We start from the raw sequence: 13,881 nt of genomic DNA on the forward strand, positions 1-13,881 counted from the left end.
TGGGGGGCTTGCAGGGGATCCGACCCAGCCAGGAGGACTTGAGTAGCCCCAGGTTTTCCCTGGTGGTGAGCTGGGTTGTAGAAAGTGCTAGCGTGGTTGCAAGACTTAAGGCAGGAATTTTAAACATGTTTAACAGAAAGTGAAATCTGATGTCGTGGGACTGATCACGATTTTGCTTGAATCTTGCTTCTAGATCATTCATAAGCAATCTAGAAGTTGGGGGTAAGCAGTGAAGTGGCTAGATTTGCAGATGATACCAAACTCTTTCGGGTAGTGAAATCCAGAACAGGTTGTGATTAGCTCCAACAGGATCTCTCCAAACTGGGTGAGTGGGCGACAAAATGGCACATGCGGTTCAGTGTAAGCAAGTGTAAAGTGATGCACATTGGGACGAAAAAACCCAACTTCGCTTATATGCTGATGGGATCTGAGCTGTCAGTGACTGACCAGAAGAGAGATCTGGGGGTCATGGTGGGCAGCTTGTTGAAAGTGTTGGCTCTGTGCGGCGGCCGTGAAAAAGGCCAATTCCATGTTTGGGGTCAATAGGAAGGGGGTTGAAAATATAAATGCTAATATTATAATGCCTTTATACAAATCTATGGTATGGCCACATGTGGAGTACTATGTACCGTTCTGGTCATCATATCCTAAGGAGGACATTGTAGAAGTGGGAAAGGTGCAGAAGAGGGCAACCAAGATGGTCAGGGGCCCTAGAGCACCTTCTTTATGAGACATATGGTGCTTTGTAGCTTTGGAAAAAAGGCAACTTCAGGGTAGAGGTCTATAAAATTATTCATGATGTGGACAGAGAGGAATTTTTATCCCCCTTTCACTAGAACCAGGAGTCATTCCTGTGAAACTGAAGGCTGGGGTTTTTAGGACCAACCCCAAAGAAGCATTTTTTTCACACAGTGCGTCATTCGTCTGTGGAATTTGCTGCCATGGGATGAGGCCATGGCCACTAGCTTGGATGGCTTCAAAACCGGTTTATACAGTTTCATAGAGGACAGGTCTATCAGTGACTATTAGTCTTGAAGGCTATAGGCCACCTCCAGCCTTGGAGGCGAGATGCCTCTGCATACCAGTTGCAGGGGAGCAACAGCAGGAGAGAAGGCCTGGCCTCACCTCTTGCCTGTGGGCTTCTTGGAGGCATCTGGTGGGCCACTGTGGGAAACAGGATGCTGGCCTGAATAGGCCTTGGGCCTGATCCAGCAGGGCTGCTCTTTTATTCTATTCTTGCTTCTGTCGTGAATTCATCCGGTGGCCTTAAGCAAGCTGCCCCTGGGTGTGATACGCAGATGATTTTTGTTAGGCCTGTGCTTTAGTTCTTTTGGATCCAAATAATGTGTGCCTTTGCATCTGTAGCTGCTCACAGCGTGGCCGTTGCCACAGAGTACTGTGCACTTCTCAGCTGCTGGATGAGGACATCTCCGTGGGTTATCCTTCCCAGCATGCTCCAGGGCAGGACGAGCTCAAAGTAGTAAGAGCCTTTAAAAGGCCCTGGGGGGTAACCCCTCCCGGTTTAGTTCATCCTGCCTTCGCTCCAGAGCGGTCGATCCAGCCGAAGCTTCTTTATGGGGAACTGAGTCCTGAACTGCCTCTGGGGTGGTGCGCTGGGAGTGCTGGTCACCTTAAGTGCTTTCCCTGAGTACTAAAAAGGGCCAAACAATGCGGTACAAGAGAGGTTTATAAAATTATGCCCAGTATGCATTAAGTAGGTAAGAGGTTTCTTTCCTCTCTTCATATTAGAAGCCGGGATCATCCATTTAAACTAAATGCTGGGAGATTCAGGACAGACCAAAGGATGTACTACTTTACACAGCGTGTAGTTAAACTATGGAATTCTTCGCCACCAAATGCAGCTGTAACCACCAATCCAGAAAGGTTTTTTTAAAGGGATTAGACAAAGGCGTAGAGCAGAGTTTCTTAACCTTGGGCCCCCAGCTGTTGTTGGACTGTAAGTCCCATAATCCCCAAGCAAAAGCCACTGCAGCTGAGGATTCTGGGAGTTGTAGTCCAACAACATCTGGGGGCCCAAGGTTAAGAAACCCTGGCATAGAGGATAGGGCTGTCAGTGGTTACTAGTCTGGATAGCTGTGTATTTCCATCAGGATCAGAGGGGGCATGTCCCTGAGCACCAGGTGCCAGGGAGCACCAACATGGGGGCCTGCCCCTGTTCGCCTGCTTGTGGGCTTCCCAGACGCGCCTAGTTGCCCAGAATGCTAGACTGGATGGGCCTTGACCTGATCCCTCAGGGCCTTTCGTATGTTCACTCTATGGAGAAGGCACTTGGAGAGACCACCTTCCCCAGCACTCCACTCCCCACGCACACTTCCTGGCATGTGTCCCAGCCATTGCCAGGGCAGAATGGGGTTCCGCTTCCCCTAGAGGAGTGCCCCTCACCCTGGAACTGCACAAAGATGGCCATGTTGTGAGCAGCCACCTCTGCACAGCATCAGTATGAAGGTGCACATTATTCCGATTCGGTAGGGCCGAAGCACAGACTGGATGTAAGGCTTAATATAATATGGTACAGGCGTGTTGCACATTATGCACTCAAATGCATGACACAAGCATTGCATAGAAGGGATCAGTGTATGTGAACACCCAGTGTGTTGTTTAGTAGGGATGTGCAAAAAATTTCGGGCACAGAACGATCTGTGCCCGAAATGAGCAATTTCGGGTGATTCAGGGCCGAACCGAATCACCCCCGATGTCCCCCGATATTTTTCGGGCCCAAGCCGAATCACCCGAATTTCAGTGCCGAAAAATTCGGGTGATTTGGTTCGTGGTTGCTTTGGGGGGATTTTTTGAAGTTTTAGTGACTTTGGGGCAGTTCGGGGGCATAGCATGGGATCTGGGCAAAAAGAGTGGGGTGGGGTGGTAGTTCCTAATGGGTGCAGGCTACCACCCCAATTTCAGGGGGATTGGGCAAAGGGCTGATTTTTGGGGAATTTCTGAAGTTTTCATATCATTGGGGCAGATTGGGGCAGAAAGTGGGGACTGGGGCAGAATAGTGGGGTGGGGTGGTAGTGCCTAATGGGTGGAGGCTACCACTCCAATTTCAGGGGGATTAGACAAAGGGCTGAATTTTTGAGAATTTTTGAAGTTTTAGTGACTTTGGGGCAGTTTGGGGGCAGAAAGCGGATCTGCCCCAAAAGAGTTGGGTGGGGTGGTAGTGCCTAATGGGTGGAGGCTACCACCCCAATTTCAGGGGGATTGGGCAGAGGGCTGATTTTTTGGGAATATTTGAAGTTTGGGTGTCTTTGGGGCAGATTGGGGGCAGAAAGTGGATCTGCCCCAAAGGAGTGGGGTGGGCTGGTAGATAGTGCCTAATGGGTGGAGGCTACCACCCCTCCCCAATTTCAGAGTGATTGGGCAGAGGGGTGAATTTTGGTGAATTCTGAGGTTTGTCTTCATAAGGTGAAGTGTGCTAAATTGATTACTTCCTCATATTCATAGTAATTGAGAGTGTGAAAAAGTGAAAGTGGGGTCATGAGAGTTGTTTAATTGAAAAAAATCTCATTTGCTATGATAGAATGAGAATTCGCATCTCAGAAAAAACTTCTGAGGTGTGAATTCTCATTCTATCATAGCAAATGAGATTTTTTTCAATTAAACAACTCTCATGACCCCCACTTTCACTTTTTCACACTCTCAGTTACTATGAATATGAGGAAGTAATCAATTTAGCACACTTCACCTTATGAAGACAAACCTCAGAATTCACCAAAATTCACCCCTCTGCCCAATCACTCTGAAATTGGGGAGGGGTGGTAGCCTCCACCCATTAGGCACTATCTACCAGCCCAGCCCACCCCACTCCTTTGGGGCAGATCCGCTTTCTGCCCCCAAACTGCCCCAAAGTCACTAAAACTTCAAAAATTCTCAAAAAATCAGCCCTTTGTCCAATCCCCCTGAAATTGGGGTGGTAGCCTCCACCCATTAGGCACTACCACCCCACCCCACTATTCTGCCCCAGTCCCCACTTTCTGCCCCAATCTGCCCCAAAGACATGAAAACTTCAGAAATTCCCCAAAAATCAGCCCTTTGCCCACTCCCCCTGAAATTGGGGTGGTAGCCTGCACCCATTAGGAACTACCACCCCACCCCACTCCTTTTGCCCAGATCCCATGCTATGCCCCTGAACTGCCCCAAAGTCACTAAAACTTCAAAAATTCCCCAAAAATCAGCCCTTTGCCCAATTCCCCTGAAATTGGGGTGGTAGACTCCACCCATTAGGCACTACCATCCCACCCCAAAATTTTGCCCCTGGGCCCCTTTTTTACCCCCCGAATCGATTCGGATTCGGATTAAATCCGAATCCGAACCGAATCAAGGGTGATTCGGGTGGCCCATATTCGGGCACAAAACAGAACAGGGGTGATTCGGTTCGGGTCCCGAACCGAATCACCGAATTCCCGAATTGCACACCCCTGTTGTTTAGCTCACAGAAGAAATACCTTTTGGCGTTGAAAGACTGAGTTGGCCAAGCCGCCCTGGCTGTCTTCCTTGTAACATCGCCCAGCCCTTATCTCCTTTTGCAGGGCAGGTTCCTTCCTGCAGCACTTGCCACGGTCTGACTCCTCTGTTGCTGAACTGGCCCTCTCCAAAGCTCACAATGGCACTGGCTGGAGTCCTGGAAGTTCGCCTCAGGTCCTTGGGTAGTGGGGTCCTCATGGCCATTCGGCTGTGATTCCAGTGGTCTCTAGAATCGCCCACCCCACCCCATGCCAGCAGATCGTGGCTATGAGCCAGTGTGGTGCAGTGGCCAGTGTTGGCTGGGAGACCTTCCTGGTCTGTGGATCTTGCTGCTTGGCTTCCACTGCAGTCCATCTGTCCGGGGAGAATTTTAAGAAGTGCAAATGCAAATACCTTTGCATGCTGATAAGAGCTATCCGGGGTAGCGAGATAACTTGCAATGCATGGGGCAGAGCTCTACAGGCTTCTGCACCTGTTGAGACTCAAGAAGCTTCCTGTGAGTCAAACGTGGCTTCTACGGGGCCCGGCTCCTTACCCTCTCCCCTCTCTTGTTGCCTGCAGGGTGTGGGCAGGCGATACGCCCATGTGGTGCTGAGGAAAGCAGACATCGACCTGACCAAGAGAGCCGGCGAACTCACAGAAGACGAGGTGAGAACTGCCCGTCCGGGTCCGGGAGCGGTGGGGTCCCCAGCCTGCTGCTCCTCCCCTGGGTTCTGGATGTGCCAGTGCCTTTCAAAGGGGAGGAGCCCTCCTGGGTGAGCCGGGGAGGGGACCGTGGTCCAGCAAAAACATCTCAGTGAGCCTCCCCCTATGGCGTGGGGGCACAGCTCAGTGGCAGGGTACATGCTTGGCATGCAAGTCCCAGACTCCAGTGAGTGGCATCCTGTCTAGGAGGTGCCTTTGAGAGCCCCAGGCAGTCAGGACTACTGTAGGCTGACCTGGATGTCGGGCTCTACAAATTTAGACTTGGCTTGCTAAAGGTAAAATGTGCCTTTGAGTCTGTGTCGACTCCTGGCACCCACAGAGCCCTGTGGTTGTCTTTGGTAGAATACAGGAGGGGTTTACCATTGTCTCCTCCCGCGCAGTATGTGATGATGCCTTTCAGCATCTTCCTATATCACTGCTGCCCAATATAGTACCAGCGGGGATTTGAACCGGCAACCTTCTGCTTCTTAGTCAAGCATTTCCCCGCGGCTGCACTAGCCAGCCATTATTTGTAGTTGTTGTAGTTGTAGTTGTTGCCAATTTCCTCCCCTCGTACCCTTTTCTGGCACACTGGCAGAGGGCCTGGGAGAGAAGGGGGTCTTCTGAACTTTGCACTGGGAGACAATGTCAGAAACAATGGGAGCTCCCTCGGACTGCTCAGAAAGGATTCCTGTTGTTTCTTCCCTTCTCAAAAATGGCAGTGGAAATGAGACTGCTGGTGAGAACTTTAGGTGTCCTGAGTCACAGCTATGGTGCTTTTGATGAGGTTATATATGTGCCTGCTGAGAACACATTTTTTTAAAACTCAGGTTTTTCCTCTCCCAGCAAAATGAACTCTCCTGGCTAGGAGAATCCAAGATTTGCTTAGACAAGTAAAAAAAGAAGTGGGATTCGTTACTCCTCTAATATATCTTTATTACCTGTTATCAAAAATCAGAGCACAAACATTGACATGATATCCAGGTACATAACTTCATTAGAGGTTTTATGTTTCACAGCAGTGACAATAGCAAGAACAAAGAGACAATCAAAAGATGCTAAGGAACACACAAAAACAAGCTCAAAAATACAAAATAGTTGTTTCTCCCAACCTCATAGAGGCTTGCTAAAGAAACAGCTTGTACAGTTGGTATTTCCATCCTAGGCGCCTCCCAAGATACGTTGGTGTCCACTCTAGCTAGATCATTCCCTTCTATCCCAGCACAGTTTCCCACCTTAGCAAAAGGGTTTTGCTTTCACTTTCCCACCTCCCAATTCAAAACAAAAAGTCAGGTGCCAGTGATCTGTTTTGTTGGGAGTACATAGGTGAAGGCCAAGCTCAGAGTGCAAAATAGGTGCTGTTTGCGGCAAAAGATGCCCGCATCTTTTGACAACCACAGGTCTCTGTGGGCGCCAGGAGTCTGCCCAAGGGCTCACATACAAGATGGCTTTTCTTAGGTTCTTTTAGTCAAACGCCCACCAATTCCACCTCAAAAATGGACACGTTCCAAAACACCTGCTCACCAGATGTCTGGGGGTATTTGCTGCAGGCAAGTGGAATTGAAGATGACTGCCTGGATGTGTCTCTGGTATGGCCCCAGTTACCCCTCCAGCATCTCTCTGAGCCATCACCAGGGAGAGGTGCCCATTGGCTTTCTGCACTCTGGGCAGACGGTGGTGATACCGGAGAGTTTACATCTGCTGTGCCAACCCTTGCTCAAGGATGAAGCTGACTGGCTGTCCTGGAGAGGGCTTCTGCCACCTTCCGGAGGCAAGCAGGGGGGCCTGGTAGAAGCGGCCAGAGGCACAGATCCTCAGAAGGGGTGACTCAGGAGTGTGACTCACAGAACCTGACAGGAGGCTGTAATATTAGACTCCTGCCAGTCGTGGGAGTGATCCTGCCAAGTCCTGCATTAGGCTGGCATCTGAAGACTTGTGCAGCTTAATCCCCCTCAGAGATCCTCTTCCCAGAATTGCTCACTTGGCTGGCTACGGGCTTGTAACCCCTTAGATCCCACAACACCCTTGTGTGCAAAGCTGCCTTCTACTACTGAGTGCCTCTAAGTCAGTGTTGTCTCCTCTGCTTGGCAGCAGCTCTCCAGGATTTTGAACAGAGAAGGGTCTTCCCCAGCCCTGCCTGGAAACGCTGCCTCGAATTGAACCTGGGAAATGCTGGATGCAAAGCATGTGTCCTGTCACTCAACTACGGCTCCGTGCCCTTGTTCTTATGTCACTAGCCTTTGACCTGTTGACCAGGTTCGATGGTGGCTGCCATTGCTGATTGGGTCAGTTTGAGACAGCTTTTTAAAGTGGGGGTTCTCTTATATTTAGCAAGGGGAGAGCACCTGGCCCTGCCCAACCCCAGCACAGCATCCCTCCCGTGGCTGTTGCTGGTATCTGCCTTATATTTATTTATTTATTTATTACATTTTTATATCCCGCTCTTCCTCCAAGGAGCCCAGAGCGGTGTACTACCTACTTGAGTTTCTCTTTCACAACAACCCTTTGATGTAGGTTAGGCTGAGAGAGAAGTGACTGGCCCAGAGTCACCCAGCAAGTCTCATGGCTGAATGGGGATTTGAACTCGGGTCTCCCCAGTCCTAGTCCAGCACTCTAGCCACTACACCATGCTGGCTCTCACATGTTTCATTTTAGATTGTGAGCCCTGTGGGGACAGGGGACCATCCTATCCTGTTTATGTATTTTTCTATGTCACTGCTTTGGGAACTTTGGTTGAAGAGTGGCATATAAACAGTAGTCGTAGAGACTCTTGGGTGTGACACTGATGGTGGCCTCTCTGGCTTCCTGCCTCCCTCCCTAGGTAGAGCGGGTGATCACCATCATGCAGAACCCCCGGCAGTACAAGATCCCGGACTGGTTCCTCAACAGGCAGAAGGACGTCAAGGACGGGAAATACAGCCAGGTGAGAGACTGGCCCTTGGAGATGCACAGCTGCCCCTGGGGCCCAGGGCTCACTGCTGCGGGAGGGGAGGGCGCAGGCCAAGAGCCGTGCCAGGCCGTTGCCACAGTCCCGGAGAGCGGGTGATCACGGAGGGGGTACTGAGCAGAATCCTGCCATTGATTGGACGTGGAAGTGGAACGGGCTGGGAGAGGCTGTGTTTGGGTCAAGGTGGGGATGGGTTGATGGTGGACTCTAAATGCCAGGACGATGGAGAAACCAGCGCCCCCCGTGATTTCTGATGCTAGGAGAGGATGCCAAAAGGTTCACGGCACTGGGTGTAGATTTTAAGCTGGGCATTTGGAAGAGCTCCCTTGGGGCCACATCTGGCTGCCTGCGGGAGGCTGCAGAGCAATGTTCTGTGTAACAGGGTTTCCCAGGGGTTGCTGACTACCACTCCCACAATCCCTAGCTGCCGTGGCCTTTGGCTGGGGATTATGGGAGTTGTAGTCAGCAGCATCTGAGAATCCCTGTGACAGAGAACACTGCTGCAGATTCTCTTCTGTGCCCAGCGGTAAGGCAGGGCTGCACAACCTTGGACTACGACTCCCATCATCCCCAGCCTCAGTGGCCAGTAGTGGGGGATTATGGGTTGTAGCCCAGCATCTGCAAGAAGGCTGAAGTGGTGCAGCCCTGCGCTAAGGTGAAGGGCAGTCTCCCTTATCTCCAGGGTTTTGGATTGGACTTCCCAGGTGGCTGTGCCTCTTCTGCACCTGGTGCCTTGTGGAGGGGGGTCCTTGTGGGGCTCTGTCCAAGGGAGGGGCAGCCCCATTGCTGTGGGAGGTGCTGTCATATGCTGAAGTTCCCCCCTCTTCTCCCGCTACAGGTCTTGGCTAACGGGCTGGACAACAAGCTCCGCGAGGACTTGGAGCGCCTGAAGAAGATCCGGGCTCATCGGGGCCTGCGACACTTTTGGGGGTGAGTGAGGGGTGGGCAGGCAGAGGGTGGCTAGCAAAAGGCATCTATCTGCTTGGGGTTGGGGTGGGAGGGGTGGTGCAGGCAAGATGAGGCTAGGAAGGTGGTTCAGGGAAGGCTTGGTTGGGAAAAGTGGATCTTGCAGGGCCCGAGGGGAGCAACTCTTCCAGACGGGGGACACAGTGGGAAGCGGAGGAGGTGGGATGGTACTGAGCAGAGAAAGGGGTCCTCCGCTTCCCTCCACCTTGCTGAATGGCCATCCTCTCTCCTCCTCCCACAGCCTGCGTGTCCGTGGCCAGCACACCAAGACGACCGGCCGCCGTGGCAGAACCGTGGGTGTCTCCAAGAAGAAGTAGATCTCTTTTATGTGCAAATAAAAAAAGTGCTTGTTCTCAACCCTTGCGTCTTCTATCTGCTCTCTGGGGGTGGGGGTGCGAGTGGGCAGGCATGGAGACCGTTTTCAGTCCTAACTAGGCTGCAGAGAACACTTAAGAAAATCTCTCCAAACTGGGTGAATGAGCCACAAAATGGCAAATAAGGGGAAAGAGCATCTCAAGGGGTTTTTAAACAAAATCGGCTTCATCTGTACACTGAAAGGATCTGAGCTGGTGATCCCTCTAATTTTTTTCACCTGTGTGTGGAATGAGTTTTGTGCTGGGCAGCAGGATCAAGGCAGTGTGTGCACATGTGCATTCAGAGTGGGGCCTTCCTGATTCAACCTGAGCAGGGTCTAAAATTAATTGAGTGGATGAGTGTGTGCACGCCTTAGATCAAACACTGGTCTGAGCTGTCAGTGATAACCAGGGAAGAGATCTTGGGGCTGCTGCTGCTATGTGTCCACAGCAAAAAAAGCCTCAGACGAGAGAAAGATGGCTAAAATGAATTGTGAGAACAAAGGATTGTTTCATGGGAGGTGGGGGGGATGCTTAGTTGTTTCTGCCCCTCCGACTCCTTTCTGCAGGTATCCAGTGAATGTGATTAGCAGGAGCCTGCCCTGCGGGCAGGCTGTCTTGCAAAGGATGGAGGGGGATACGGAGTACCTAACTTGCAAGTGGTCCTCCCAGGAAAGACGACTGATGTGGTTGAATTGGGGTGTTAAGCACGGTCTATGTGGACTTAACATCGTCTTTGAAGCCTTTTGAGTTAAATTTTATTTTAGAAAATCAGAAGCAGAGATGGTCAGGGTGCCCACTTGTTTCCCGTGTGCACCTTCAGCATGCAGGAGGCTATTTCCTCGCCACTTTGAAGTGGTGTATCCTGCCCTATGCCCCTGTGGGACCCACTCCTTGGTGAGGGTAACTAGCTCAGTGGCAGAGCACTGGCTTCGTGGGGCCCAAATCCACACTCCACCCCCCACCTGGGCATCTCCAGCTCAAAGGATCTCTTGAGCAGAGAATATGGAGCTAGATGGACCAATGCTCTGGCTCGGCAGAAGAGACCAGTTCACACTGTAGGTTCTACACAGGAGTGTGTACACAGCCCAGTTTGTACACATGTACAGTCCTATATTTACCAAAGACAACCGCAGGGCTCTGTGGTCACCAGGACTCAACACCGACTCGATGGCACACTTTACAGTTATTTGTGCGTTCAGTGAATGAACAGTACTACACTCATCTGTACCATGCATTTTTTTGGGGGGGTCTATATCCAGGTTCATATTTAAAAAGAATTTAGGTACAGTCCTGAACACACACTGTGTAATAGCGTCACCCTGTCTGGACCACTCTATATGTTGGGCAGGGTGATGCCTGGGATTCTGCCCTCAAAGCAGCCCTTGGGCTTTCATGCCAGGTGGGAATGTGCCTGGAGCAATGCAGAACGCTTCCACGCGGGCCTTTCCCATGGTCCCTGCAGGGTAGACGGAGACATTTTTCTCCCTCTCTCACAACACTAGAACTAGGGGTCACCCCATGAAACTGGTTGGGAAATTTAGGACGGACAAGCGGAAGTACTTTTTCACACAGCACGTAATGAATTTATGGAGTTCTTTGCCTTGGGATGTGGTGGTGGCCACCAGTTTGGATGGCTTTAAAAGGGGTTTAAACAGATTCATGGAGGACAGGTCTATCAATGGCTACTAGTCTGGTGGTGGCTATGGGCCACCTCCAGCCTCAGAGGCATGATGCCTCAATACCAGTTGCAGGGGAGCAGCAGCAGGAGAGAGGGCATGCACATACCTTTTGCCTGTGAGCTACTCAGAGGCATCTGGTGGGCCACTGTGTGAAACAGGATGCTGGACTAGATGGGCCCCCTTGGGCCTGATCCAGCAGGGCTGTTCTTATGTTCTGGGTGAACATAAGAGCAGCCCTGCTGGATCAGGCCCAAGGCCTCTCTAGTCCAGCACCCTGTTTCCCACAGTGGTCCATCCAATGCCTTGGGAAGCCACTCAGCCAGGAGATGGAGGCATGCGGTCTCTCCTGCCACTGCTCCTCTGCAACTGGTATTTAGAGGCCTCCTGCCTCTGAGCCTGGAGGTAGCCTGAGGACTAGTAGCCACTGATAGACTTGTCCATGAATTTGTCTAAGCCTCGCTTAAAGTCATGCAAGCTGGTGGCCATCACCCCATCCTGTGGCAGGGAATTCCATAGTTTTCAGGAGATTGCCTCACAACAACCCTGCTGTGCTGACAGCCTAAAAGTCTTCCTTTGGAATCTATGGCTGGCCAGTAACTTGGACCTGTGTCTTCAAACCAATTTCCTATTTTTAAAATGTCTCTTTTTGCAGTGTTTTGAAGTTAGTGTTTCTGGGGTATCTTGGCATTTAGACTTCAAAGGATGCTGCAAGCGGAGGAGTTAATATGAGATGAAATACATGCTGGGATTTTTGACCCTTTTTCTCCTGTGGGTCAATGCAGTACAGAAAGGAAACTGCTGTGTTGCACTTGTGTTGGCCAGTCCAGGATACACCTCCCACCAGGTAGAGTCTCTCAAGCTTTTAACAGGTGAGTAGGCAGGAATCCAACAGGCAAAGCTTCAGCATCATCCTTTTGCTTGCTAGTGGAGGCTGCAGCTGTGGAACTTCTGCCTGTGGTGCATCGGGGTGGAGAACCAGTCTTGCAGTAGCAAGCATGAGTTGTGCCCTTTGCTAAGCAGAATTTGTCTTGGTTTGCATATTGATGTGTGTGCTGTATGCTGTAAGAAATTCCCCTTCAGGGATGGGGCCTAGAACATTTGCTTTGCATACTGAAGCCACCCCCCTCCCATCCCGATCCCGGTTAGCATCTGGGTAGGGCTGTGAGTGATTCCTACCTGAAACCTTGGAGAGTCCCTACCAGACCATGCAGGCAATCTGGACTCAATCCAGCAGCGTCCTAGGTTCCTATCTCTTAAAAACACAGAAGTGAGTGTTGGTAACACACTCCACTATAGGAAGGGAGCGTTGTGTTTATATTACTAAGGTAACAAGGGAGGAGCCAAGGGGCTAAATAGGGAAAGGAAGTAATGGATGCTTGTGACGGCATCTCCTTCCTGGAGACAGGAAACTGGGTTTCCAGCCCCCCATTGTGCTCTTTCCTGCACTGGGGAGAAGCAGTGGGGCAGGAAGGGAGGTGGGAGGGAGTGTAGGAGCAGGGACAGTGCATACAGAGAAACCCGGCTTCTGGATTCCAAGGGCTGGATTCTGGGGGTTAGGGTGGGGAAGGGCTTCCTCCTCCTCCTCCTCCAGTCTTGCCTGGTGGACGGGGCAGGTTTGCCTTTTGCCAGAGAGCTCCCTTGGCATCTGCAGCGCCCCCCCCCCCGCTCCAGATGGCAAAAGACTCCGGTGGTGGGAGGGCCAGGAAAGGGCAGCCTCTGGCATTGCAGAGCTGCTGGTGGGCAAGGCTAGGGCTGAGTGGGCCAGTGGTTTGGCACAGCAGAAAGCAGAGCCGCAGGTTAACCAGGAGGAGGAGGAAGAATCAACAGCGCTGCTGTGCTTTCAGCTGGAGGGGCCATCTCACCCAGTGGGGTAGAGTGTCTGCTTTCCCTGCAGAAAACCCCAGGTTCAGTCCTTTACTGGCAGCATTTCCAGTTAGGAAATGGATCGTGGGTAGCAAGGAGACCCTGGAGAACTGCTGCCAGTTGGAGTAGACCATCACCAGACGTTCCCAGATGTGGATGAACTACAATGTCCATCATGCCCAGCCACAATGGCCTTTGGCCAGCCGTTCTCCAATCTGGGTCCCCAGAATTTGGACTACAACTCCCATCATCCCCAGCTGTTTGACCATGGGTCCCCCCGGTGTGGTTGGACTACAACTCCCATCACCCCCAGCCACAATGGCATTTGGCCAAGGGTTCTACAACTTGGGTCCCCAGATGTCCTAGGACTACAATTTCCATCACCCCCAGCTGTTTAGGGGTTCCCTGATGTGGTTGAACTACAACTTCCATCACCCCCAGCCGTTTGACCAAGGGTTCCCCAGTGTGGTTGGACTACAACTCCCATCATCCCCAGTCACAATGGCCTTTGGCCAAGGGTTCTCCAACTTGGGTCCCCAGATGTTGTTGGGTGTCAACTCCCATCATCCACAGCCACAATGGCATGGATTAAGGGAGTTGTAGTCCCACAACATCTGGGGACCCAAGCCTGAGAACCCCCCAAGTAGACCATGTTGAGTGAGGCTGTGTTCTTCTTTCCAAAGGCAGCTTCACAAAGATTTGCAAGATAGGGGATTTGTGGTAACAGGCTGTGGTCTGGATCTACCCAGCATCCTGCATCTCTCGTCCCAGCTCTGCTTCATAAGCCAGTTCTGCACAATTCAGTCTCTCCACAGACGGAAGAAGAGCCATGTCTTAAATTTTGCCACAAAATCCACTCCAGATTTTTCTTTTTGCTCTGGTTCCAGTTTGCACAACTCTCTGA

The 13,881-nt window shown here is 51.4% G+C and overlaps 1 protein-coding gene across 1 annotated transcript in view; it reads left to right on the forward strand.

The window, feature by feature from the left end:
• Positions 1-9,436, forward strand: part of RPS18 (ribosomal protein S18) — an 11,942-nt gene extending 2,506 nt beyond the window's left edge. The window contains exons 3-6 of the mRNA XM_053298858.1: positions 5,044-5,130; positions 7,988-8,089; positions 8,952-9,043; positions 9,321-9,436. Of these exons, the coding sequence (XP_053154833.1) occupies positions 5,044-5,130; positions 7,988-8,089; positions 8,952-9,043; positions 9,321-9,396 (357 nt within the window). The 3' untranslated portion in view covers positions 9,397-9,436. The remainder of the gene's footprint in view (positions 1-5,043; positions 5,131-7,987; positions 8,090-8,951; positions 9,044-9,320) is intronic.
• Positions 9,437-13,881: the final 4,445 nt, after the last annotated feature.

The sequence above is a fragment of the Hemicordylus capensis genome, chromosome 2 (genome assembly GCF_027244095.1).
Source record: "Hemicordylus capensis ecotype Gifberg chromosome 2, rHemCap1.1.pri, whole genome shotgun sequence".
Taxonomy (NCBI): Eukaryota; Metazoa; Chordata; class Lepidosauria; order Squamata; family Cordylidae; genus Hemicordylus; species Hemicordylus capensis.